The sequence below is a fragment of the Astatotilapia calliptera genome, chromosome 19 (genome assembly GCF_964374335.1).
Source record: "Astatotilapia calliptera chromosome 19, fAstCal68.1, whole genome shotgun sequence".
NCBI lineage: Eukaryota > Metazoa > Chordata > Actinopteri > Cichliformes > Cichlidae > Astatotilapia > Astatotilapia calliptera.
This window is the reverse complement of record NC_137440.1, coordinates 6,990,952-7,018,515: the sequence shown is the minus strand read 5'-3', so window position 1 is coordinate 7,018,515 and position 27,564 is coordinate 6,990,952. Positions and strand designations below refer to the sequence as shown.

General features: G+C 39.5%; 1 protein-coding gene and 2 long non-coding RNA genes across 7 annotated transcripts in view; 1 reads left to right on the top strand and 2 right to left on the bottom strand.

The window, feature by feature from the left end:
* Positions 1 to 539: 539 nt before the first annotated feature.
* LOC113012583 (tumor necrosis factor alpha-induced protein 2-like) overlaps positions 540 to 27,564 on the top strand; it is a 61,283-nt gene continuing 34,258 nt past the window's right edge. Inside the window, exons 1-23 of one of the 5 annotated variants that reach the window (XM_026152869.2) lie at positions 540 to 636; positions 1,230 to 1,510; positions 4,102 to 4,212; positions 5,317 to 5,430; positions 6,977 to 7,087; positions 8,937 to 9,041; positions 9,646 to 9,756; positions 10,789 to 10,902; positions 11,512 to 11,622; positions 13,909 to 14,022; positions 14,632 to 14,742; positions 16,114 to 16,224; positions 16,587 to 16,670; positions 17,176 to 17,812; positions 19,764 to 19,875; positions 20,019 to 20,141; positions 21,404 to 21,495; positions 21,611 to 21,703; positions 21,806 to 21,929; positions 22,027 to 22,146; positions 22,262 to 22,417; positions 23,091 to 23,212; positions 24,255 to 25,855. In XM_026152869.2, the coding sequence (XP_026008654.2) occupies positions 1,243 to 1,510; positions 4,102 to 4,212; positions 5,317 to 5,430; positions 6,977 to 7,087; positions 8,937 to 9,041; positions 9,646 to 9,756; positions 10,789 to 10,902; positions 11,512 to 11,622; positions 13,909 to 14,022; positions 14,632 to 14,742; positions 16,114 to 16,224; positions 16,587 to 16,670; positions 17,176 to 17,812; positions 19,764 to 19,875; positions 20,019 to 20,141; positions 21,404 to 21,495; positions 21,611 to 21,703; positions 21,806 to 21,929; positions 22,027 to 22,146; positions 22,262 to 22,417; positions 23,091 to 23,212; positions 24,255 to 24,411 (3,201 nt within the window). In that variant the 5' untranslated portion in view covers positions 540 to 636; positions 1,230 to 1,242 and the 3' untranslated portion in view covers positions 24,412 to 25,855. Of the gene's footprint in view, positions 637 to 1,229; positions 1,511 to 4,101; positions 4,213 to 5,316; positions 5,431 to 6,976; positions 7,088 to 8,936; positions 9,042 to 9,645; positions 9,757 to 10,788; positions 10,903 to 11,511; positions 11,623 to 13,908; positions 14,023 to 14,631; positions 14,743 to 16,113; positions 16,225 to 16,586; positions 16,671 to 17,175; positions 17,813 to 19,763; positions 19,876 to 20,018; positions 20,142 to 21,403; positions 21,496 to 21,610; positions 21,704 to 21,805; positions 21,930 to 22,026; positions 22,147 to 22,261; positions 22,418 to 23,090; positions 23,213 to 24,254; positions 25,856 to 27,564 lie in introns of those variants that run through there. The other 4 variants (XM_080294058.1, XM_080294057.1, XM_080294059.1 and 1 more) reach the window with 4 other exon arrangements.
* LOC113012587 (uncharacterized) lies at positions 10,984 to 12,719 on the bottom strand. Its single transcript, XR_003270721.2, has 3 exons — positions 12,064 to 12,719; positions 11,483 to 11,540; positions 10,984 to 11,401 (listed from the first exon to the last, which is right to left on the bottom strand). It is a non-coding gene; the product is annotated as an uncharacterized LOC113012587 (long non-coding RNA).
* Positions 14,288 to 27,234, bottom strand: LOC145422565 (uncharacterized). Its single transcript, XR_013903875.1, has 3 exons — positions 27,056 to 27,234; positions 14,603 to 14,660; positions 14,288 to 14,521 (listed from the first exon to the last, which is right to left on the bottom strand). It is a non-coding gene; the product is annotated as an uncharacterized LOC145422565 (long non-coding RNA).

The following is a 27,564-nucleotide window of genomic DNA, read 5'->3' as shown; positions in this document are numbered from 1 at the left end:
CCGAAACAAATATAGCACCCACATTGCCCTCTAGTGGACTGTGATCACGTTGCATTTGATTTCATTACTTGAGCACAATTATCCGCATCTATATCAGCGTGAGAGGTTACAGGTATTTTCTCTAATTTCTCCTGTTGTGATATATTGCACAGTTTCCCTTCTTTAGACCTCTAAAAAACAACAGCGAAGGAAAAAAAAGTCTCAGAAGTACAACACACTGGTTTCGAGAGATTTTATCATTTTTGACACCTATTGTTGTATTTCTTTCTTCAGTACCCGCTGCAACACTGTTATGCAGCAGACATAATGCTGCGACTTCATTGTCTCACCTGTAAAGTATACATTTGACCAAAACACGCCTGTAAGGTGCTCTGACTCACAGCTCAGACTGGATGTCCCGTTTCTGTGAACGTGACACGCTTGCTTTTGCCCCTCGTTTGTGCGCCTGCTCTTTAAACGGTTAGTGACGTATCGCTTTCATAAAAAAGGGACGTTGCCCATTATAAATGCCCTCCTACCCCGCCCCGCGTGCGCGCTCTGTCACACCCTCTGACCTTGCCAAACCTGAACTAGTAATCGAAAGCAGGTGAAGCGGGAAGAAACTGTGGAAGTTCTATCACCTGTGCGAAACCGGAGGTAAGTACATCTTTTTCTCTTTACTGTAACTAGGTACGGTTTGCATACACGGACTGAATATCAATCTTGAAAATAAAACTGCGAGAGAAATCACTCTGCTGTCTCTCTCTCCACACACACACAGACACACACACATTTGTGTTCAGCCACATCTAATTTCTTATCTCAGCACGGTGTGCAGCATGTCCTTGAAATATTTAGTAATCTGGACAAATTGAAGTTTTGCGAGGCTAAAAACGATCAACAGCAGATAAAAAGTATTTGAAAGTCCAGGACCTGAGAGATGAGATTAAATGGTCCCAAATTACAAACAACGTGTTGCTCTCTGTTTTTCTACCTCAATCTATCTGATATAAAATGTTATCTCTAATATAGTTTTATGATGATCCTGGTGAAAGCCACAATGAATTGCTTAGTCAATAAACTGGTTCTTTATACAGCACTTATACAGGTTTTATTATGTAAGATTTTGTTCATTGAGGCACTTTCTCACAAATTACTATAACTATCATTAAAATCCAGATAAGAAGTAACAAAATAGAAATGCTTCATTACTTTACTTGAATATTTATTACATTTTCACATTTGGGTAGATAATGGAATAACATGTCACAAATGATGGACAAGTCCACTGAGAACCCCAGCAATGACACGGTGTCCACCAAGAGCAACGGATCCATCAAGAGCGATGAGAAGACGTCGACTGATGGTGGCATAAATGTGGGCATGATGGGGAAGTTTAGAAGGAGCCTCCGGCTTCCAACACGGAAGAATCCTCCATCTCCTGGTGACAAGGAATCCAAGTTATCACCAGAATCAGATGAACCTGCAAAGAAGTTGGATTCTGCGGCTTCACCACAACCTCCGTCACCCAGTGAGTACCGTTGGGGTTTTCATAAAATCTCCTGTCAAATGTAAACACAGATGGCAAGCTAGATGGTGTCTCTCTTGTTTAGGCCAGAGGACTGAGTGTCCATTTTTTGCAGATTGGTGCACCTCCGTCTCCCTAAGATGCTCTTTTCATACTCAATCATGTTACTGAACTGTGGGCATTAAACTAACCAGTTGCAAAATTTTCCTCCAGCTGTTTCTTGTTAGCACCACTTACTTTGCTGCCTTTCCCAACTTTAGGACATGTTGCTCACATTTGATATGTCTCCTATGTTCTATGCCTAAAATCTTAACTTACAGTATGAGTGTTTCCCAGCTTTCTGACAGTGCGGGTTGCAAATATTTCCCTAGAGGACCCACGTGAGTCATTCCTCTGAGATGTGGGTGCTATTGTACACACAGTATGTGCAGTAAAGCAAAATAAATAAATCTATCAAGCTGACTGAAGGCAGGCACCATTACATTTAGAAAATGTAGGTGCAGAAATGTGTCCCCCTGTCCAAGACATTAACGGTGATGTTTGATTTTAGGAGACATGCATTCACAAAGCTCCACCACGGCAGCTCACTCTGTTTACTTTACAGTATTGTAATTGTAATGTATATATTCATGTAGTTTTCTTTTGTTCTTTTTAAATGTCCTACAGGAAATTTGTAGTGCAGTAAAAATCAGATAAAGATGACAGATTTACTTTGACACAAACATTATGTAGGAGCAGGTAATGGGTATTTATCTGTAATAACTGGACATGATTAACTTTAGCTAATTATACAATATTATACAACAGTATATTTCTAAATAAGACTCTGTATTGTCACTGATTTCTACAAATGATTCAAGTTTGATTCAATTTGATTCAGAAATATTAGAAATATGATCATCTGACTTGGATATGTACTGTCAAAAGAACCCTCTAAACCTTGTAGGGGCGATCGTGGCTCAAGAGTTGGCATCGGAAGGTTGCCAGTTCGAGCCCCGGCTCCGACAGTCTCAGCCGTTGTGTCCTTGGGCAAGACACTTCACCCGTTGCCTACTGGTGGTGGTCAGAGGGCCCAGTGTTGAGGTCATTTTTGGTGAAAAAAGCGTCAGACATCACCATACACCGTACACAGCTGTAGACTGGTGTATAATAAGAAAGCGAATAAGGCAGAAAACTGGTATTGAAGTACTCTGAGAAGGATCCACGCTTTGTGTTCCCTCTTTTGTGGAATCTTATCTGTTTTGTGGAATCTTATCTGTTTTGTGGAATCTTATTTGTTTTGTGGAATCTTATCTGTTTTGTGGAGTTTTATCTGTTTTGTGGAGTTTTATCTGTTTTGTGGAGTTTTATCCGTTTTGTGGTTGTTGAAATGGTTTTGAGAGCTTTTAGTTGAGACTCTGACATACGTGGCAAAATACATTTATATTTAAAAATTGATTTAAGGATTCAATAATCAATCAGTATCGGATTATTTAAATTCAAATTGCTTTGAGTTTGGATATCTTTTTTTACCCACCCATATTTCTAACTAACTTTCTTTAAAGATATAATGCATTTTAGGGTTAACTTGTAAAACATGATATTTGTATACAAACTAATGTCATATTTACTTGACCATATATATCATCGCCTATGTACCTTTACGTTGTCAGTACAAACACTGGCAGTGAGAAACAATGCACACACTAAAAATCATAGTTTTAAGCTTTTTGTCAATTTCTGACAAATAAACACATTTTAAGTTGGTATTGAAGATCTCAGTGGATGTAAAGCAAATTTTAATGAGTAGTTAAGATGACCTCAGTCTACAGTTTCAGAATTCATTCCAAACTTTTCAAGCTACTGTGTTTGCAGACAGAATGATGTGCACACATGCACTATGAAAGACATAATTTCCTTAGAAAAATAAAACGAAACACAAGAAGACCGTTAAACTTGTTGGAACATGTCTGTTTGCTAAATGAAGGAGCGTCTGGGTCATACATAAGCAGACAAGTTTTCCTCTGGGTTTTCCTTGAGTTAACATTAACTAGTGCTGGTAAAGATATAAAAACTCACCTCAAACTTTAAATACAAAGAAATGGAAGATGTAAAAATATTGCTCTTTTCCCCAGAAGTTTAATGTCTATTATATTTCATAAAGAAATATTTATTTTTCCCCACATTAACAGCAAAATACTAGACTTTTTTCAGCCTGTGCAAGAGGGTGGAAGAAGCCACTTTACTGGTCTGTCCTCTTCTTCAGGTTATCCTTTGAGGCGAGGGCTTTGGTTTGCCTGCTACAGGATACATGAACTACTTTGTATACCAAATTGTTTTACAGTCAAATGTGCCCAAAGTACGCCATGCAACAGGACAATGATCTCGTGCACCGCAGCAAATCTACAACAGAATGGTGAAAAAAAAAAGCAAAGAATCAATGTTTTGGCTCGTCCCAGAAAAGGTTCAGAGCTCAACCTGAATTGAATCCTGTGGCAGGACATTAACTGCTGTGACACCACAAAGACGAATGTGTTTTTGAAACTAGGGACTAAAGAGTCAGTTTAAAAGAGAAAGCAGCTTTTACAAATGTCCTCTTCTCCCCTCTCTGTCAGGTCTGAGTCCTGGCTCTGCATCCACCTCTCCGAAGAGCAACCAGGAAAAAGAGGATGATGAGTCAGATGTTTCTTCTCACAAATCCAGACCACTAACACCATCAAACACAGGTGAAACTTCTTAATTTTAATACTAGATCAATGATCCTGCATACTGGATATGTAGAGATTTACTTTCACATACAAATCCATCCATCCATCCATGCACCCATCCTTTTTTGCTTATTCGGGGCCAGGTTGCGGGGGCAGCATCCTTAGCAGAGAAGCCCAGACATCCCTCTCTCAAGCCACCTCCTCTTGCTTGTCTGGGGGAACACCAAGGCATTCCCAGGCCAGCCAAGAGATGGAGGAGCCTCCTCCTGGTCCAACATGCCCGGAACACCTCACCCAGGAGGTGCCCAGGAGGCATCCTTGTCAGATGCCCAAACCACATCAACTGGCTTCTTTTGATGTGGAGGAGCAGTGGCTCTACTCTAAGCGCCTCCTGGATGGTTGAATGCCTTACGTTATATCTAAGGGAGAGGCCAGCCATCCTTTGGAGAGAGCTCATTTGTATCTGCAACCTTGTTCTTTTGGTGACTACCCAAGACTATTGACCATAAGTGAGGGTGGGGACGAAGATCGACTGGTAAATCGAAAGTTTCGCTTTTACGCTCAGTTTTCTCTTCATGAACTCCAGGAAGGCCTGGTACTCTGAACTGTCATTCAGCACATAGAGGCTGACGACAGTCAGGACATGTTTCCTGACCCGAAGGCACAGGGAACATCCTTGCTCCAGGGAGGAGCCCCGGTAAACCTATCCTGGTAAGGGTAAACTGTTCCCTGGGTCTTCTCATATGGGTTTTTGAATTGCTCTTTATCTGGTGCCTCACCCCTACCAGGGGACAAAAGCCCCCCAACATCATAGCCCCTGGGATCTCTGGAATACACAAACCCCTCCACCAGGGTATAGATCATTCATGCATGGATTGTTACCCTTACTATAAAAACTCCAAATGTCATCTGTTTAAAAATCGCTATTATCAGCTTTCATGTTTAAGATCATGCAGTCATGAAAGAACAAACCAAAGTAGCTAAAATCTGCACACTTGCAAAGGATTTTTGTCTCTGTAAAATGTTCTCTTGTCTGTGGAAAGTGGAGAAAACAAAAGACCAGAAATCAGGCTTGTAGTTTGTTATTCAAACTATATTAAACTGTTTGCTTTTCTTTCTTAGATCCCAGTATGCCGAAGTTTGAAAATACATTAAACAGACTGAGAGAATCTTTTCGTTGGAGACGAAAAAAGGAAGTGGATACACTCCCCTCTGAAGACTTGAAGGAAGAAAAAGGTGGGAAGTACAAATACTTTTTACTGTACCTGTTTTTAATTTTCAATGCTTTATTTAAGTATTTAACTTTTACTTTTTAATGCAAATATATCTCCTTTCTACTCCTTACGTTTTCAAATCAGACTTGTATTTGAATTTATTTTTATTTATTTCTTTTTATTTTTATTTCCTGTCACTGTGCACCTTTAAACATCAAGCTGATGCCAAATTGCAACCTCATCCCACATAGCAAAATTGGTATGGCTTAGATCTGGCCCACAGAATGTGCTTACACGTGGCTCACATACCGCAAAGAATGACGACCCTTTGGTGGCCCAGATTTGGTTTGCCAGATGTGGCCCACACATGGGTCAGCACAAGGCCAGTTGCAGACACACTGCTGGCCCAGAACAGTTTCAGCTCTGGCCCTGGATGTCAGCCTAATGTGTACCTTAATCAAGCCATGTAATAACAACAGGTGCCAGAACATAATAGTGCAAAAGAAGCATGACAAAACTCTGTTCAGACAGTGAATGGACTGACTCTTATACAGCGCTTTTCTAGTCTCCCAGATTACTTAAAGTGCTCTATACAACATGCCACATTTATCAAACACTTCCTCTAAACTGAGTGCTTCCTATTTACATTCATACACATTCACACTCTTGACATGCAGACTGGAGGAGCCAGGGATCGAACCACTAAGCTTGCGTTCAGTAGGTGACCTGCTCTACCTCCTGAGCTACAGCCACCCACTGTCAAAGATGAGTAAACCGTCACTAGGTTTTGGATAAAATGTACCCTCACAAACCTGTCACACCTGCATTTGAAACGTTGGTTACCATAGCAGTATAGTATTGCAACATGGCATTTGGGTCTTCTAACTAAAATGGGAAAATAGGAACATAAATAGTACCATCATTGCCAGACCTGGCCCACATCTGGTTGACATACACCCTGCCATGACTCCAGTCAGTCAGAAGTGCCAGCTTGATGCCAGATCCAGGCCAGATCTGTTTTCTGTGGGCCTGGGCCACATAAACCAAACCACAATCAAGCCAGATGTGGCATTCCATCACATAAACAGTGCCATCTATGCCAGGCCTGGCCCATATCTGGATGACATATGTCTTATCATGCCAGAAGTCAGCAGTGCCGGTTTGATACCAGATCCAGGCCAGACTTGATATGTGGGATTGGGCAGAACAATAACACATAAAAGACAATCTTATTAGAGTATCCATCGCCAATCTTTATTGCATACAAATCACACTTAGTGGGTAAAGTGACCCCAAACAATCCAAAACAGCATTTTTGGTGCAGATGTTCATGAGTAATAGTTGTGGTACTTCAGGATCTAGTTAGTGCTACAGACACAAATGAGCATCAAGCAAACAGTTTCTGAGAAGTTCATCGCACAATGTGTGAACACAAGCCAGTGCACAAGCCCTAGATAACTGGAGAGAGTTGCATCAGGAAGGTCATCTGGCATCAAATCTTTGCCAAATCAACCTGTTATGAGAAAATTGTGCTGTTACCAGCAGTGCTCTGCTTTACTCTCTGTCAGGTCTTGGCGACGGCTCTTCAGCCACCTGTCTGGAGAATGAAGAGAAAAAAGAGGATGAAGAGTCAGATGTTTCTTCTCTCAAATCCAAACCAGCGACACCATCAAAGACAGGTATTAACTTTAATACTAGATCAATGATCCTATAAACTGGCAATATTTAATTATTAAACTTCTACTAACATTTTTTAGTATTTACCTTAACATAGTCTGTGTTGACTAAAGTTTATAAACTTGTGAAAAAAGTATGTGAACATTAACTTTGCAATGCCAAATCAAACCATGGGCACTGATCTGCTGCTGGAAAAGCCTCCACCTCTGGTTCAAGGCTTTCCATCAGATTGTTGCATCTGGCTATTATCTGTTGGATAAGTATGAAGAAAACCATTTAAGAGCAGTACCAGTAATGCCAACTCAGCTGTCTAGTCTGTAGCATTAATACTATTAACGGCTGCTGAAAACTCAACCAGAAGTAAAATTGAATGTTGACCAAGTAAAGCTGCTATTTGTATTTAGTAGTGAAACATTAACATTTATGAGTGATTGTTTTGCCCCCTCCTTTTCCCTGGGAAGCTGAAAAATAAAATAAGGAAAAATGTTCATAACTGAATCCTGATCTGATGCCTTCAAACAACATTTTTAACCTGGGCAAGAATCAGTTAAGTTAAAAGCATATTTAATGTATGATAACAGAATAACTTTGCCTCAGTAAAATGGCAAATTTTTTGCACATGTAGAATATTTCCAGGATTTAATGCTATCTTAACCATGCAGTGCAGAAAGTAAACCCACATATAAATATCGAGGCATAGTACCAAGGAAAAATGGGTTTCCTTAGAATAAAAGCACATGTGAAATTAGCTATATTAATAAATGCCTGCATTCGTTTATATAGGACACTTTCAACTTACACTTTTTTGATGGCTGGCTGACCAGCATATATTAACAACTAAATGTACATCATTAATGCACGGATTGTTACCCGTGTCCTTACTATAAAACTCTCAATGTCTTCTGTTAAAAACCCCCATTATCAACTTTCATAATAAAAATTATACAGTCATGAAAGAATAAACCAAAGTGGCTAAAATCTGCACACTTGCAAATGATTTTATCTCTATAAAATGTTCCCTAAAAGGTTTGCTGCAGTGCCCTGGTCATTAAAGTGGACAACAAAAACAACATTTTTTGGGGGGGCACTGACTTCACAACAAAAAGCATTGCTGATGCTTGCCTGTGGAAAAGGGAGTGTCACAGCTACAGAGGCAGACGTATGGAGTGACGACAGAAGGACCCGAGTGCAGATGCAGACGACAGAGTAGTTGGGTGTGATTTTTTATTTACAGTGAGACTCAATGCAAACAAAAGCAGAGTATGGCAGGAATAAACTTACAAAACCTGAACATGGAGAAACTAACAAAAGAACACGAGGAACAAAAGAAACGTAACAAAAACCTGAAACTGGGAACTAGGAGCCTGAGATATGAAACATCGAGGAAGAAACGCAGAGGCAACATGGAGGATGACACACAGGGGAAGATTGACAACCAAACCAGCAATGAACAAGGAAGATGCAGGGCTTAAATACACAAGTAGGACAACAAGAGGATGGGGAACTGGTGGGAACACAGCTGGGACGAATCTGACATAACGAGACACAGGGAAACAAAACTCAATACACTGAACACATGACAAGGGACTATCACAATAAAACAGGAAGCAAGAGACGTTCATGATGACACAGACAAGACAATGAGACATAGAAACATGAGGCGAGGCAAGATGAGGCGCGGAACCAGAAGAGAAACCAGGAACAGTAAATATAATACAACAGAAAACCACAATTCAAAGAGTGAAACTTAAACCAAAAACACAAACACTGGCAGGAGAAAACAAAGGACCAGAAATCAGGCCTGCAGTCTGTTATTCAAACTGCATTAAACTGTGTGCTTTTCTTTTTTAGATCCCAGTGTGCCGGGGTTTGATAATGCATTATATAGACTGAGAGAGTCCTTTCCTTGGAGACGGAAAAAGGAAGTCCCTTCTGAAGACTTGAAGGAAGAAAAAGGTGGGAAGTACAAATAATTTTTACTGTACCTGTTTTTAATTTTCAGTGCTTTATTTAAGTATTCCTTTTTCCTTTTCCTTTTTAATGCAAATATATCTCCGTTCTACTCCTTATGTTTTCAAATCAGACTTGTTAGATGTAATGTATTTGAGGGTTTTTTTTTAGCATGTGTGTTTTATTTCCTGTCACTGTGCACCTTTAAACATCAAACTGATGCAACCTCACTGGGCAGAAAAATAACATATAAAAGACAATCTTATTAGAGTATCCATCGCCAATCTTTATTGCATACAAATCACACTTAGTGGGTAAAGTGACCCCAAACAATCCAAAACAGCATTTTTGGTGCAGATGTTCATGAGTAATAGTTGTGGTACTTCAGGATCTAGTTAGTGCTACAGACACAAATGAGCATCAAGCAAACAGTTTCTGAGAAGTTCATCACACAATGTGTGTACACAAGCCAGTGTACTGCAGGTCCCAGCCCTAGATAACTGGAGAGAGTTGCATCAGGAAGGTCATCTGGCATCAAATCTTTGCCAAATCAACCTGTTATGAGAAAATTGTGCTGTTACCAGCAGTGCTCTGCTTTACTCTCTGTCAGGTCTTGGCGACGGCTCTTCAGCCACCTGTCTGGAGAATGAAGAGAAAAAAGAGGATGAAGAGTCAGATGTTTCTTCTCTCAAATCCAAACCAGCGACACCATCAAAGACAGGTATTAACTTTAATACTAGATCAATGATCCTATAAACTGGCAATATTTAAATATTAAACTTCTACTAACATTTTCTTTAATATTTACCTTAACATAGTCTTTGTTGACTAGAGTTTGAAAACTTATGAACAAATTATGTGAACATTAACATTGCAATGCCAAATCAAACCATGGGCACTAACCTGCTGCTGGAAAAGCCTCCACCTCTGGTTCAAGGCTTTCCATCAGATTGTTACGTCTGGCTACAAACTGCATTTGTTGCCATCCAGGTACAAGTTCATTATTGTGGTCCGGAGCTGGTGTTGAGTGACAAGACCTGATTGCTTCTATTCATTCCAAAGATGTTGTGGTCAGGCCTCTGTACATGCTAGCCAGGTTGTTTTGTCAAGAGCTGCTCCAGGCTCAGAAATGAGCCTTTTAAATCAAATAACAGAGCCAGCAAACTGATTGAGTGAGGAAGGCTGTTCCACAGTTTGGGCCCAACAACGACAAAAGCACAATCACCTCTGGTTTTAAAATTAGATTTTAGTTTTAGAAGTTATTAGTGAAGGGGCCAATGTACTGGCTTATCTCCTTAGAGAAACTGCCTGGGCCAAATACTACAACCTCAGTTTTACTGAAATTACAATAAAGTAAATTTGAATACATCCAAGTAGTAATGACAGAGAATCATTGATCGTTAATGTTGTTTGGTCTGACATAAAAGTAAAACTGTTTGTCATCAGCATAGCAGTGGTAGGAAAGTCTATTAAAACAATGAAGTAGATGGCCCATTAAGATTATACAGTCATAAAAGAACAAACCAAAATAGCTAAAATCTGCAAAACATTTTTTGTTAAATGTTTATTAAAATGTTCTCTGCAGTGGTCATTATAGTGGACAAGAAAACAACAACAATTTTTTGGGAACTGAGTTCAAAACAAAAAGCACTGCTGATGCTTGTCTGTGCAAAGTGGAGAAAACAAAAGATCAGAAATCGCGTCTGCAGTCTGTCATTAAAACTACATTAAACTGTGTGCTTTGCTTTTTTAGATCCCAGCATGCCGAGGTTTGATAATACATTTAATAGACTGAGAGAATCCATTCGTTGGAGACGGAAAAAGGAAGTGGATACACTCCCCTCTGAAGACTTGAAGGAAGAAAAAGGTGGGAAGTACAAATACATTTTAGTGTATTTATTTTTAATTTGCAGTGCTTTAAGTATTCCCTTAAACTTTTTGTTTTTACTTTTTAATGCTTTTAGTGTAAATATATCTCCTTTCTACTCCTTACATTTTCAAAACAGACTTGCTAGGTGCAATGCATTTGATGTGCGTTTTTATTTCCTGTTACTGTGCACCTTTAAACATCAAGCCGATGCCAAATTTCAACCTCATTGGGCAGAACAATAACATATAAAAGACAATCTTATTAGAGTATCCATCGCCAATCTTTATTGCATACAAATCACACTTAGTGGGTAAAGTGACCCCAAACAATCCAAAACAGCATTTTTGGTGCAGATGTTCATGAGTAATAGTTGTGGTACTTCAGGATCTAGTTAGTGCTACAGACACAAATGAGCATCAAGCAAACAGTTTCTGAGAAGTTCATCACACAATGTGTGAACACAAGCCAGTGTACTGCAGGTCCCAGCCCTAGATAACTGGAGAGAGTTGCATCAGGAAGGTCATCTGGCATCAAATCTTTGCCAAATCAACCTGTTATGAGAAAATTGTGCTGTTACCAGCAGTGCTCTGCTTTACTCTCTGTCAGGTCTTGGCGACGGCTCTTCAGCCACCTGTCTGGAGAATGAAGAGAAAAAAGAGGAAGAAGAGTCAGATGTTTCTTCTCTCAAATCCAAACCAGCGACACCATCAAAGACAGGTATTAACTTTAATACTAGATCAATGATCCTATAAACTGGCAATATTTAATTATTAAACTTCTAACATTTTTTTAATATTTACCTTAACATAGTCTTTGTTGCCTAAAGTTTGAAAATGTATGAATAAAGTATGTGGACATTAAGTTTCTCATGCTAAACCATGGGCACTAATCTGCTGCTGGAAAAGCCTCCACCTCTGGTTCAAGGCTTTCCATCAGATTGTTGCATCTGTGTGCAAACTGCAGGTACGAGTGCATTTTTGAAGACCACAGTGTCATGTAACGGTGTGTGGCAGGCAGGAAAATAGGACCCAAACGCCAACTCACGGGAAAACAGGACTGAACTCAAAATGCAGCTTTATTGCTGACAGGTGACAAACGATAACAGTGATACCAAAGCAATGTAAAACTAAACTGGGAAGAGCTAATTGTAACACATACCAGAAGACACGGGGAGAATCACACACAGCATGAGGGACGACACGACACCGACTCAGAGAAACACAGGGCTTAAATACACAGAGGGATAACGAGGGCATGAGACACAGAAGGAGAGCACAGCTGGAAGTAATCAGGCTGGACGAGACAAGCAGAGCAGGACACATTCACATAAGACATGGACCACCAAAGTAAAACAGGAAGTATCATACAGAGACGCAAACTTGACACAGTGGAGAAAGCAACTAAGGAACACAGAGACATAAACCATAAGGCAGAGGACTCTAAGAACCAAAATACGCGGAGGGAAATACTCAACTTGGAACACAAGAAACTAGACTAGAGGGAGTAACAAAAGACCAACCATGAGAACATAATGCACAATGCAGAGGGACAGAAAACAAGAAACTCAAACATGCAAAGACACACAATTACACAGAACAGAGGGGACACAGAGAGACATGAAGGGCAAGGGAACAAAACTAGAAGCCATAGAATAAATCACACAAGTACCATATTACAAACATCACAAGGAACTAGAAACGCTGGGTCAGGGGAAACATGGAATAAACACAAAGAGAGACAAGGGCTCAAAAATACACAGAGGGGCACACAGGGGGTAAGAGTCACGAAGGGAAAACACTTAGGGAACAACATAACAGGACAACTCAGGAAACATGGCCTAAATAAGAAATGAAATACAGAAATACAAGAAACTAAGAATACTGGGCCAACATGGCCCAGGACCATGACACACAGTTGATTTTGAGTGACAAGGCCTGATTGCTTCTATTCATTCCAAAGATGTTGTGGTCAGGTCTCTGTACATGCTAGCCAGGTTGTTTTGTCAAGAGCTGCTCCAGGCTCAGAAATGAGCCTTTTAAATCAAATAACCTGATTGAGGGAGGAAGGCTGTTCCACAGTTTGGGTGCAACAACCTCAAAAGCACAATCACCTCTGGTTTTATAATCGAGCGAGGGACAGTAAGAAGGCCCTGGTTAGGGGGTCGGAAAGGTCACGTGCAGTGATCAGGTTTCAGAAGCTCTGTATAAGCAGTGGCCTGTCCATGCAGAGGATTATCTGTTAGTAATGGAATTTTGCAATATTTCTGAGGTCAAGGAAACAAGTTTGGGTGAGCTTTGAGACGTGAATTTCAAAATTCAGGTGTTGGTCAAAAATTATACCAAGGTTTTTAGTTTTAGAAGGGGCCGATGTACTGACTTATCTCCTTAGAGAAACTGCCTGGGTTAAGTACTAGAACCTCAGCTTTACTGAAATTGCGATGAAGTAATGTAACAGATGCATGGCAGACCCGACCACATATTGCACACCTTTAACACTTTTTTCTTAATTACGGTTGTTGTAACTTCACACACGGCTGCAGCTTTTCAGCTGCCAGCCACACACACCAACAACCACCACATCAGGACTGAGTTCATCCCTCTTAAGCAGGTGAGGCGTAATTGCTGATGCAGCTCCAGCGTGTCAGCCTCCCTGCAGCGGCGCCACAGACCACGCCCTGCCACAAGTAAATTTGAATACATCCAAGTAGTAATGACAGAGAATCATTGATTGTTAACGTTGTTGGGTCTGATGTAAAAGTAAAACTGTTTGTCATCAGCATAGCAGTGGTAGGGAAGTCCATTAAAACAATGAAGTAGATGGCCCATTAAGATTATACAGTCATAAAAGAACAAACTAAAATGTTCTCTGCAGTGGTCATTATAGTGGACAAGAAAACAGCACTGCTGATGCTTCTCTGTGCAAAGTGGAGAAAACAAAAGATCAGAAATCGTGTCTGCAGTCTGTCATTAAAACTACATTAAACTGTGTGCTTTGCTTTTTTAGATCCCAGCATGCCGAGGTTTGATAATACATTTAATAGACTGAGAGAATCCATTCGTTGGAGACGGAAACAGGAAGTGGATACACTACCCTCTGAAGACTTGAAGGAAGAAAAAGGTGGGAAGTACAAATACATTTTAGTGTATTTATTTTTAATTTGCAGTGCTTTAAGTATTCCCTTAAACTTTTTGTTTTTACTTTTTAATGCATTTAGTGTAAATATATCTCCTTTCTACTCCTTACATTTTCAAAACAGACTTGCTAGGTGCAATGCATTTGATGTGCGTTTTTATTTCCTGTTACTGTGCACCTTTAAACATCAAGCCGAAGCCAAATTTCAACCTCATTGGGCAGAAAAATAACATATAAAAGACAATCTTATTAGAGTGTCCATTGCCAATCTTTATTGCATACAAATCACACTTAGTGGGTAAAGTGACCCCAAACAATCCAAAACAGCATTTTTGGTGCAGATGTTCATGAGTAATAGTTGTGGTACTTCAGGATCTAGTTAGTGCTACAGACACAAATGAGCATCAAGCAAACAGTTTCTGAGAAGTTCATCACACAATGTGTGAACACAAGCCAGTGTACTGCAGGTCCCAGCCCTAGATAACTGGAGAGAGTTGCATCAGGAAGGTCATCTGGCATCAAATCTTTGCCAAATCAACCTGTTATGAGAAAATTGTGCTGTTACCAGCAGTGCTCTGCTTTACTCTCTGTCAGGTCTTGGCGACGGCTCTTCAGCCACCTGTCTGGAGAATGAAGAGAAAAAAGAGGATGAAGAGTCAGATGTTTCTTCTCTCAAATCCAAACCAGCGACACCATCAAAGACAGGTATTAACTTTAATACTAGATCAATGATCCTATAAACTGGCAATATTTAATTATTAAACTTCTACTAACATTTTTTAATATTTACCTTAACATAGTCTTTGTTGCCTAAAGTTTGAAAATGTATGAACAAAGTATGTGGACATTAAGTTTCTCATGCTAAACCATGGGCACTAATCTGCTGCTGGAAAAGCCTCCACCTCTGGTTCAAGGCTTTCCATCAGATTGTTACGTCTGGGTGCAAACTGCAGGTACGAGTGCATTTTTGAAGACCACAGTTGATTTTGAGTGACAAGGCCTGATTGTGTTTATTCATTCCAAAGATGTTGTGGTCAGGTCTCTGTACATGCTAGCCAGGTTGTTTTGTCAAGAGCTGCTCCAGGCTCAGGAATGAACCTTTTAAATCAAATAACAGAGTTAGCAGACCTGATTGAGGGAGGAAGGCTGTTCCACAGTTTGGGTGCAACAACCTCAAAATCACCTCTGGTTTTTTAATCGAGCGAGGGACAGTAAGAAGGCCCTGGTTAGGGGATCAGAAAGGTCGGCTGCAGTGATCAGGTTTCAGAAGCTCTGTATAAGCAGTGGCCTGTCCATGCAGAGGATTATCTGTTAGTAATGGAATTTTGCAATATTTCTGAGGTCAAGGAAACAAGTTTGGGTGAGCTTTGAGACGTGAATTTCAAAATTCAGGTGTTGGTCAAAAATTATACCAAGGTTTTTAGTTTTAGAAGGGGCCGATGTACTGACTTATCTCCTTAGAGAAACTGCCTGGGTTAAGTACTAGAACCTCAGCTTTACTGAAATTGCGATGAAGTAATGTAACAGATGCATGGCAGACCCGACCACATATTGCACGCCTTTAACACTTTTTTCTTAATTACGGTTGTTGTAACTTCACACACGGCTGCAGCTTTTCAGCTGCCGGCCACACACACCAACAACCACCACATCAGGACTGAGTTCATCCCTCTTAAGCAGGTGAGGCGTAATTGCTGATGCAGCTCCAGCGTGTCAGCCTCCCTGCAGCGGCGCCACAGACCACGCCCTGCCACAAGTAAATTTGAATACATCCAAGTAGTAATGACAGAGAATCATTGATTGTTAACGTTGTTGGGTCTGATGTAAAAGTAAAACTGTTTGTCATCAGCATAGCAGTGGTAGGGAAGTCCATTAAAACAATGAAGTAGATGGCCCATTAAGATTATACAGTCATAAAAGAACAAACTAAAATGTTCTCTGCAGTGGTCATTATAGTGGACAACAAAACAGCACTGCTGATGCTTCTCTGTGCAAAGTGGAGAAAACAAAAGATCAGAAATCGTGTCTGCAGTCTGTCATTAAAACTACATTAAACTGTGTGCTTTGCTTTTTTAGATCCCAGCATGCCGAGGTTTGATAATACATTTAATAGACTGAGAGAATCCTTTCCTTGGAGACGGAAAAAGGAAGTGGATACACTCCCCTCTGAAGACTTGGCAGAAAAAGGTGGGAAGTACAAATACTTTTTAGTGTATTTATTTTTAATTTGCAGTGCTTTAAGTATTCCTTTTAACTTTTGCTTTTACTTTTTAATGCTTTTAGTGTAAATATATCTCCTTTCTACTCCTTACATTTTCAAGGTGCTAGGTGCAATGCATTTGATGTGCGTTTTTATTTCCTGTCACTGTGCACCTTTAAACATCAAGCCGAAGCCAAATTTCAACCTCACTGGGCAGAAAAATAACATATAAAAGACAATCTTATTAGAGTATCCATTGCCAATCTTTATTGCATACAAATCACAAAAGATTGAAATCATCTCTGCAGTCTGTTAATCAGACTTCATTAAACTGTGTACTTTGTTTCAGATCCCAACAATAGATCCCAAAAGAGAAAGTTTTCTTTTAAACAGAAAAGGGACGAGGATAAACCCCCCTCGATGGATGAAAAAGGTGGGAAGTATAAATATTTTTTATTTGTTCAACCCCATTTAAATATACTTGATATGAGTTTGATTATAATTATTTTTATTATATTTAATTATGGGTATATAGTACATGTGCACCATTCATTTCACTGTTTAGAAAGATTTGTTTCAATGTTTACTATCATAGATATCAAGAGAAAAATTGTTTTGATCAGTTTTTTTCCCAAAAAAGTGAAAATAAAATTAATTTGGGAACATTGGACATACATCAAAATGGATATTATTTAAATAGTTATAAAGGTCAGAGGTCCAAAAATCCAGTCAGAAACATGTTATAAATAAAAGTGTTTTCCACAGTAAAATTGTGGAACGATAAAATAATAATTGCTATAAACTCTTCTTCTGACCTGTTTCATATTTAGGACTGAAAACTTGAGAAAGTATCAAAGCAGTTTAACAGAGCCTGGATGATTCATCTATAAAATAGTGCTGATAATTTAAAAAAAATTGTCTTTGTTATTGTCCACCAGTGACTCCTACTTTTGAGGAATACCTTGAAATGCAAGCCTTTTGTGAAGCCACTCAGGAACTGATAGACAGGGAGAAACATCTGTTTTGGGAGACAGCTGAGGCGGAGGCCAACAAGGAAGCAGTAGAAAAGCTTGCTGCAGACCATAAAGCCCTTGAAGAGCGTGTATGGCAGATTCTGCAGAAGAGTCTTTCTCTCAGCACTGAGGAAGAGGTGTCTGCTTTGACATCTGCGGTGAAAGCCATCAACCTTGAGGAAGAGCAGGACCAGCTGTGGAGACAAAATTCTCAAACTCCACCAACCTGGAGGCCCAGCGAGTGGAAGAAACACCATGACAAAGTGCTTCATGAATTAGTAAATGGGCGTATGGATAATCCATCAAGCCCCATTGGTGATCAGGTGAACCAGTCATCTATAGAGGCAGACATCCACTCCATGGGCAGGCAGCTGAAGGAGGACCTGCAGCAGGTGGTGGAGGTTGTGAAGAACTGCTACCCACCAGAGATGGACATCTGTAACTTTTATGCAAGACAGTACCATCAAACTTTCAAGGCCAGGCTCAGAAAGATTGTGGGTTCTGTGGGTTCTGTGGATGACTGCAGTTTCCTCCTGCAATGGGTGAAGGAATCTTATCCAGAGTAAGCAATTAGTTTTTGTTTGAAGTAGCATATTATTTTTATGCTGGGATTTATTTATATTTATTTATACGCCTGTCTTTTAGCTGCAAATTTTTGGTGGCTTTCATCCATCCATTCCATTCTCTTCCACTTATCTTTGTCAGCATCGCCGGGGAGTGGGGGGTGGAGCCTATCCCAGCTACCATAGGGAGGCAGGGTACATCCTGGACAGGTCGCCAGTCTATCACAGGGCTAACACATAGAGACAGACAACCATTCGCACTCACAATTACGCCTATGGGCAATTTTGAATCACCAATTAATCTAACCCCACTAACTGCATGTCTTTGGACTGCGGGAGGAAGCTGAAGTATCCGGAGAGAACCCAGGTAAACATGGGGAGAACATGCAAACTCCACACAGAAAGGCCCTGGCCAGGTAGAAATGAACTCAGGATCTTCTTGCTGTGAGGCAGCAGTGCTAATCACTGTGCCACCATGCTGATTTCAGTACATTAAGCAACCATTTTACATAATTTCCTAAGTATTCTGATTCTGATTCATTTCTGGTGGCTTAATGCGCTGTATTAAATTTTGATACTATTGACCATAATATTTAATCACAGCAATTAGAGCATGCTGTTTGTATTAGAGGTACTATGCTGCAGTGGTTTAAATAATATTTATCTAACAGACTTGTTCATGTTAATGTAGAGTTTTCTTCACACATTAAGGTTAATTATGGAGTTCAACAGGGTTCTTAGCTGGGACTAATTTCATTTTAAGGCATAGCATTGTCATTGCTACACAGACACACACCAATTAGTTAAAGAGAAATGCCTTAAAGACATAAAAACATGGATGACCTCTAATTTCCTGCTTCTAAAATGAGATAAAACTGAGGTTATTGTACCCGGCCCTGAAAAGCTTAGAAATATGGCATTTAACCAGATTTTGACTTTGGATCAATTGGCCTTCAGTAACACTGTGATGAACCTAGGAGTCATTTTTGACCAAGATATGCCCTTTAATACACATAGATCAGAAACATTCTGTCTTGGACTGATGCTGAAAAACTAATTCCTGCATTTATTACTTCTAGTATGGACTATTCCAATTCATTGTGGTCATGTTGTCCTAAAAACTCCCCGAAAACTTTCTAGTTGATCCAAAAAAGCTTCCGGAGGAGTACCTACAGGGACTAGAAAGAGAGATCATATTTCTTCCATACTGGCTTCTCTTCATCGGCTAACTGTTGAATCCAGAATCAAATTTAAAATCTTCTCACATTAAAGGTCTTCAATAATCAGATCTCATCTACTCTTAAAGACGTCTTAGTACCATATCACAGCAATAGAGCACTTAGTAGAATGGAAGGGAGAGCCTTCAGCTTTCAGGCTCTTCTTCTATGGAAGAACCAGCTCCCAGTTGGGAATCAGAAGACAGCCACCCTACTTTTAAGATGAGGCTTAAATCTTTCACTTTTGACAAAGCATAAACGGCTAGATCAGATGACCTTGAATCATCCCTTAGTTATGCTGCAGTAGGTCTAGGCTGCTGGGCCTTCCCCATGAGTTTCTTTTGCACTCACCTCTTTTCACTTTCTGTGTGTTTTTAAACCACTCTGCATTTAATCATGAGTTATTATTAATCTCCACCTCTCTTCCACAACACCTGATCCTGTCTTTCTCTCTGCACCCTCAAGTGGTCATAGCAGATGGCCGCCCCTCCCAGAACCTTGTCTTCCTGTAAATAGGGAGTTTTTCCTTCCTACTGTTTAATCATACAGGGTCGTTTCATTGTTGCAGTTTTCTCTGTGTTATTGTAGTGTCTTATCTTACAATACAAAGTGCTTTGAGGCAACTGATGTAGTGATTTGGCGCTATATAAGTAGAACTAAAGTGAATTAAACTGAAATAACAAATGACGTGTAGACTAAATACAACTTGGGCTGTATCTGCTCTGTGTAACAGAATCCTTGAAAAACCTGAGGTGGCCAGTAATATCAATACTGAAGCGCTGGGAAACCTGCTTCCTGACGAGTTACTGAAACCTCTGGAGGAGCAGTACCTCAGCAAACAACAGGTAACAAAGGATTTGTTGTCATACGTTTAATTTGCTTTGCACGTTTTTAGAATGCTGTTCAAAAAAAGTTATAGTTTGTTTTATTATCGCTCATAGAATATTGTAGATATAATAGTGACAACGGTGTGTTGTTGTGTGTTTAGAGCGACCTGATGATTTTTATTGACCGAGTATTGGATGAAGCAAAGAAAGAGTGGGATCAAGGAAAGGAGCCCACAAGAGATGATGGTTGCTACGCCAGTCCCGTGGCCTATGATGTCATCCAGGTAGAGTTGCTGCAACAACTTGATATAAAAGAGGCTGAAATCAATACTTTTATAAAGCTTGAATAAAGATGTATCAACACAAAATGAAAGGAATCACTTGTGTTGGCTAACTTTAAGGGTCCTTATAGTGAGTTTTTCATTTTGTTTACTTCTTGTGATGGTTTGCTGTGTGGCAGGCAGGATGAAGGTCCCAAATACAAGACTCACGAAATGAAAGATTTAACTAAAGGAGGCCGGCTTATTGTGCAGTTAAAAACTAAGCACATGAAACTCAGACTGGAAAACTAAAAAAACTAGAAACGATGCCAGAAATGGAGAACTAAGATTTAATCAAAGCATAACACAAGATAACACAGAGAGGGTAGTTAATGACACGACTACGGACAGAGGAAAACACGGGGATTAAATACACCAGGTAGTAAACGAGGGAAAGAGAAACAGGAGGACAACAGCTGGGACTAATCTGACATAACGAAATGGACAGGAAGCAAAATTAAAAACATTAACAAAGGAAGCAAGACTGTCAAAGTAAAACAGGAAACAGGACACAGACACAGAGACACGGACTTGACAAGAAGACACAGCTGACAGGGGAGACGCTAGACAGGAAACTAGACAAGGGACGTGTAACACATGGGAGACATGGAGGCAAAACCAAAGAACTAGAAAACTCCAAAAGATATAACCAGAACTTAACTGAAACAAAGCATATTCATAACCCTAAACATAAACACTGAGTCACCAGACTCTGGAACATGATATTTCTAATTGTTGACCATAATGAGAGGCTTTGAAAACATTGCTATATCAGAACTGTGCAATAAAAAATTGTTGTGGTGAAATATTGACAGAACATTGTTTTGATCGTAGGAGAACAAAATGTGCAGACTGACATTTACTCTATTATTCACTTTAAAACTTTCCAAAGAAGTGCCGACAAATATTTTCCAGCCTGCTGCACATATTAACCAAACTGAAAAAGACTTTGAGAAACTTTGATAAAAAGATTAACAAACAAACAAAGGACCGTCATTATTGTTTGGGTCATTTGTAGAAACTCATTTACTGTCGGATCAGAGTCACAGTTTCAAACCCTCCCATGGTTCTGTAGTTTAATCACTTGGGTTTGTCACTAACATTGTAAAGCACTGGGTTTGGTTCCTGGTGCTTAACTGGATCTGAAAATGATGGAAGTGCATTGCTGTGTAAAGTGCTTTGAGTACTTAAAACTGCCACTGATTTGTCAATACATTTGTCTTCAGTTTATCTACGGCATCGTGACATCAGCGCACAAAATTGTAGACGGACACAAAGCCCAGAAAATAACATCCAACCTGACAGACTTCATGCAGAGGTAACAAGGCTTCACAAGGCTGTCTTTTAAATATTGTCATTTGAAAATACATTTTAGTTTTATGTTTGGTAATAACAAGATAGTAAAAGTGAAAACTGTTTTTAATCTTCTGCAGGTATCAAAAATTTCACGAAGACGTCATTAAGCAGAACAAACCGCACAGCAAAGCTTTCATAAAGGCAAACCTCAGCTGTGTCGAACAGTTCAGGTATGTTTCTGATCCAGTTAGATGGAAATTCAGATTTTAACTTCATCATAAAAGGAGAATACTTCACTGTGAGCTAATGTGTCCTGTGTGGTCTGTCTAAAGGGACTTCTTTGAGAAGCACGATCTGTTCCCAGAGAATGTGCGGGAAAACTGTTTGCCGGTCCTGACTGAGATGAAACAGTCTGCCCACACTTATTTATTAACCTCTGTGCGCAAGGTCCTCAAAGTAAGTTCTTTACAACTGCAGAATAATCCTCAGGATTAAATCCTAACATGTTTTAATCAAAGATTTTAAAACAATGTGTTATTTGTTCCTCACACAGCCACACTACCAGAAGGTGGGAACCAGTGACTGGCTGAAGAAGAACACGTTTGAGAAGCTGCTGAACAGCACTGAAGACCAGCTTCAAGAACTTCAGGGTTCCAGTCAGTCCTCTTACCAGGTAAAAGGAGGAAACTTTGTTTTGGATTGAATGGCCATTATTGCCTTCATTGTCAACTTTTTAGTAAAAGGATTATGATGCGCTCTGATTACTTATATACTTGGGCTAAATTCAGGAGCTGATTGGTCGGCTTCAGCAGGAAGTGACAGTAGAATATGTCCAGAGGCTCCTGAAAGGAGAGGTCAAACTGAAGGACAGCAATCAGCAGCAGAAGGCTTACGAGACTGTGCAAGAAAATGGAGAGAAACTGCACGAGCTGTTTGCCAGAATGGTGAGACCCACCTTCACTGCACACTTTAGCTGAGACATGAATAAAACCCAAAAGTGATCAGATTTCTGCTGAGCTGTTGGAAAAAAATAAGAATAAGAATCAGCTCAATTTCACATTTATTTGGTTTGGAAGTTTTGATTAAAAGTTCTATAAAATTGAAACAAAAAAAAAAGAGCAGCTGACTAAAATCTGATCCTCCAAGCCTGGATATAGATGAAATACACTCAATGGAAAACCAATGGACTCATTCCTGAAAAACAAAAGTGTGACCCATAGAAAATGATGGACCACTTTTTTCCCCACTTTTTTCCCACTTGCTGTATATTGTTAAAAAAGATTTTTACATTACACATTTGTATCTGTAGCATATAAATTAATATTTTATACAGATTTTACATGGCGCAAAACATGGTGGAAATGAAGAAAAACCCTCCACTTAAGGACAACTGGACTGTAGTTACAAATGTATCAAATATCTGAACATTAGTTGATGACTATGTGGTGCATAAATAAAGACAATATTCACGAAACTGAAAGAACGTATCAAATACATCATTGATCTTGTCAAACTCCAGTGCAGTAGCTCCAGAATGAAAAACATCATTATTGCTTTGTTGATTACAGTTTGGGGAAACTTGCAGACTAAACTGACGTCACTGATTTGTCTTCACAGGGATCCAAACAAGACTGGTTAAAGGAAATCCTGACCAAGATTGCAGAAGTGCTAAAACTCCAAGATATTCCTGCCATACAGATGCAAATCGTTTCACTGGGATCTGCTTATCCCGACCTCAGGTAACTTTTGAACTGACTGAAACATTATTTACTTTAATACAAAAACAACTGCACTTTTTGGCGATAGCTGAGGAGGAACAGCAAGTAGACTGAGCCAAACATCTCAGTTGGTTTCAGATGTTTCTTGTCAGCAGGATGAGCGACATTCATGGAAACTAATATGAGAAACTGAAAGCTAAATAAAACATGCAGGCCTGAGAGAAGCAGCAGCAGCTGTGTGTAGATGAAGTCAATAATGCTGTTAATTAGAGTGAAAGGAGAGATTTCTTCCAAATGTGGCACCGGAAAACAAACTGTCTCGTTCTTGTCTTATTTCTAACCTTAAAGGAAAAGGAGAAAGAGAATCAGGGGACATAAACACTGCTGTTGATAGCACTCACATATAGACTGTCTGTGTGTCTGAAAGCATCAGCACCACGGAAGTGTGTGATTTCATGGGGAGTTATTTGATAAAACTAGTGGAAACTTGGAGATTAATGTAAATTTAGGCACATATCAGTGTCACCAATAGGAGTTCCATCTATTGTTGCATTTAACACAGAAATTGACACATTTTCCAATAGTTGGTGTGGTGATGTGACAGCTGTTAATGTTTGCAGGAAGGATGTGTGTCAGGGGCAGGAAACCGGTTACACACAGAAAAAGATAACAGGTTCAATAATACAGATCAGCAAATCAGCTGTTTGATTTAAGACCTGCAGTCTTGGACTACAAGTTTAAAGAAATGATTGAACTTGTAAGCCTTGTGTTGAAAGTTAAAAAAATGTTGCAGAATCTTTTTTTTAACTTATTAACATTGTTAATATCATGTGACATTAATGGGGTGATTTTGCACATTCATGTAATCTAAGGTAGGCTGAAACATCATCATCATCATCATCATCATTTGTTTGCATCTTACTGTCATATATGACTTTCTTCACCTGACAGTTTTGTTTCTCAGTATCTCATTCTGTAATGACAAACAGCATATAAACATAATCATAAAATACTTGGCATGACATCTTTTTTTTGAACATTTTCTTCTTTCTGTCACCAACAGTGAAAAACATCTTTCAGCTCTGCTTAAACTCAAAGCAAACCTCTCCAAAGTCGACAAGAAAACCATCAAAACCACAGTGCTGGACATACTGAAAGAAAGCCATACTAATGCTGAAACCCGGGCGTTTTTCTCCAAAGTTGAAGTGACGGGCAGTTGATTTGCTTTTCAGAATATCACTGACTGAGAGTTGGGTTGCAGAGCATCTGTCTTATATTGTTTGGTAGATAAGGTGAGTTGAAGTGTTTTCAGTCTGTCTGTAAAGATGTTCAAAGTGAATGTTATGGGTAATTTCCCATGTTTCTGTCTCGTTGTCTGTTAGTGTTTGACACAGCGAGTATCAGGGTTTGTTTTTTTTTCATTTAGTCATTTTTCATTTTTGGATGACCATCACTTATGTGGAAACACTTCCTCCTTGGACCTCAGACACTTATTCCATTTTCTACAGTCAAACTTTCTCCTAAATTCTTGTCTTAGAGCTGCAGGCTTCTCTCTTAAAACATCGTCACCACGTGCTCTGCTTCACTTGGAGGTAAACATAGTTTTGTACACAGAGAAATGGGGAAATGTGCATGTTGGTTCCGAATGCTTTTGATTTACTAACATACGAACTGTGGTGATAACAAAATAGGCTGGCACGCAACGTTTCGCAAATTTAACAGTAATTTTTCTGTGTGGACTACTTGTGTATTAGTGTATAAGTCCATGTATTAGTAAATGAGGCTCATTGTCTGCACCATGTTTCACAGATGATGCAGTAGTGAAAAGTTTTTTCTCTCCTTCTTCTGACTTTCCCATGTTTCTGATACAAGTTAATCTTGGTTTCATCTTTTCAAAGATGGCTTTTCGAAACCTGTGCGAGGTCTTTTAGATGTTTTCTGGCAAATCTAATCTGACCTTCTTGTTCTTCAGTGTAACCTCATGTTTGCACCTTGTTGTAAACCTTGTTGTATACTGCTGAATAGAAACCAAGTCTTGTAACAACATGGATAAATAATACTCGGAAGCGCTGGAATATTGTTTCACATGTAACCTTTAGGTAAATAGTGAGGTTTTCATGTTGATATTATCCAATAGTTTTGTAAGAATAAAACAGAATACTTTATGGTACTGCTTTTAAAAAATGTACACATCCACTGGAAGAAGTCAGAATTTCTGCAGTGATTCATGTTTGTTTCTTGGTTTGTGCAAGTTAGTATAGAATAATTCTTTATTCTTGCATATGTACCAGAAGATAAATGGCAATATTGTGTTTACAGTGAAGTAGCAAAACACACTGTTTAAAAATATTACCTTTGTCCTCATGTTTGTTGCGTTTGACATCAGACAAAGAAAAATGACATATTTCACATCAAAATAACAAACATTACATGTTTGTCATTTTGTACAGGAAAACAGACATAACTGTGAAAGTCAATTAATTTCTCAGGTAAATTTATTTTTATGTGTATTATTATTATCATTATTATGTGTTTTGTATAAGTTGATTCAAATGTTTGGATTTTTTTTTTTCACTTTTTGTGATTGTAGCTAAGAAAATGTAAACATTGTGTAACTGAAATGCATATTTTATAATACCAATAAAAAGCCACTATATCCACTAAGCACTATCAGCCTAACCCACTCACATTTGTTCATTTATTTGGACTGGAAATGTTTTCTTTTATTGAAGCAAATATCTGTAACGATGTGCATAAAACAGCACTTGGAAACAAATCTCAAATATTTCTATCATCTTATTTAAAAAAGACAATTCAACTTTTCCCCCCCAAAAAGGTATGGACAAAGACTAAACCCCTGCACACACAACTACAGCACACAACCCCCTCTAGTGGACATACATGTCCTGATGTCACGTCGGATTTGGTTTTATTACAACTTTTGTTTATTTACCTAACATAGAAACCGAAACAACAACATGAGAGCTTGCTTCTTCACCTCTAAAGTATACATTTGTCCAGGGCTGGACTGGGACAAGAAAAATCAGCCCGGGCATTTTGACTAGTGACCGGCCCACCAGGTATCATAGGAAGAGCCATAAAGTCTTTGAATGAAAACGAACGCTGTTGTGAGAGTGATGTACAGTCTTGTTGTTATATATGTATGATTTCTATACATTTTACATCAGATAAACATTTTGGTTGTAGGATTCAGATAATTATTTATTAAAAGCCAGACATTTTAAATGAGAATAAGAAAGAAAAGTATTTCTTTTTGCCCCCCTCTCCCTGTTAATGCCCTACCTGGCCCCTTGGCAGAACTTTGCTAGACCCGCCCCTGCACAGTTACCAGCTGTCAGCTACATAGAAAAGGCTCCTGGTGTTATTTGTCTCTCAGAAACAGTTCATAACTTCCCTTCAACTCATTCACGTCACCTAAAAGGTAAACCTGTTTCTCCATCACCTGTTCAGCTCTGATGATTCAGTAAGGACATCTCCTGGTTTCATCTTCATGTTTCCCTCTCACCAGATATACAAACCGACATCATGACCAGCAGCTTTTACAGCTGTGGCTCCAGCAAACATCAGCTGATACTAGAAATTAATATTAAATAAATTCTAACAACAGCTGATCAAGCTTAAACGTCGACATCCGATGGTTTCCTCTTTCTGGCGCAAAGTGGGCGATAAACAAACGATAGACTGGACTTGCGAAAGAAAAGCCGATCAGCTGATCATTGATCAGTTTCATGATTGAAGTAGCAACAGGAGAGGGAGGCGGAGAGAATGGGACAAGAAGAGACAGCTGACAGAGTAAAGACGCAGAATAAATCCAGCTTTGTGTCTATGTTTTCTTTTTTTTACCGTCTAGCTGAAGTACGGGACAAATCGCGTTCCTTTTCACCATGTCGCGTCGTACCATCAGATTATGCCTGTGTGTTTCGGTTCTCCATATTCCATGTTCACTTCATGTTTTGTTTTCGTACCAGCAATAAAGCTGAGGTTTTTGAGTTTCAAGTTAGTGTCTGAGTCCTGCATTTGGATCCTCCTCTCCGCCTGCCCGCACACAGAGCCCTGACACTTATATGGCTTTCTCAGAGAAAGTAACGTTGCCCATTGTAAATGCGCCCCCATCGCGCGCCCCGGTCACACCCTCTTGCCAACCCTCAACTAAACCGAAAGCAGGTGAAGCGGGAAGAAACTGTGGAAGTTCTATCACCTGTGCGAAACCGGAGGTGAGTACATCTTTTCTCTTTACTGTAACTAGGTACGGTTTGCATACACGGGCTGAATATCAATCTTGAAAATAAAACTGCGAGAGAAATCACTCTGCTGTCTCTCTCTCCACACACACACACACACACACACACACA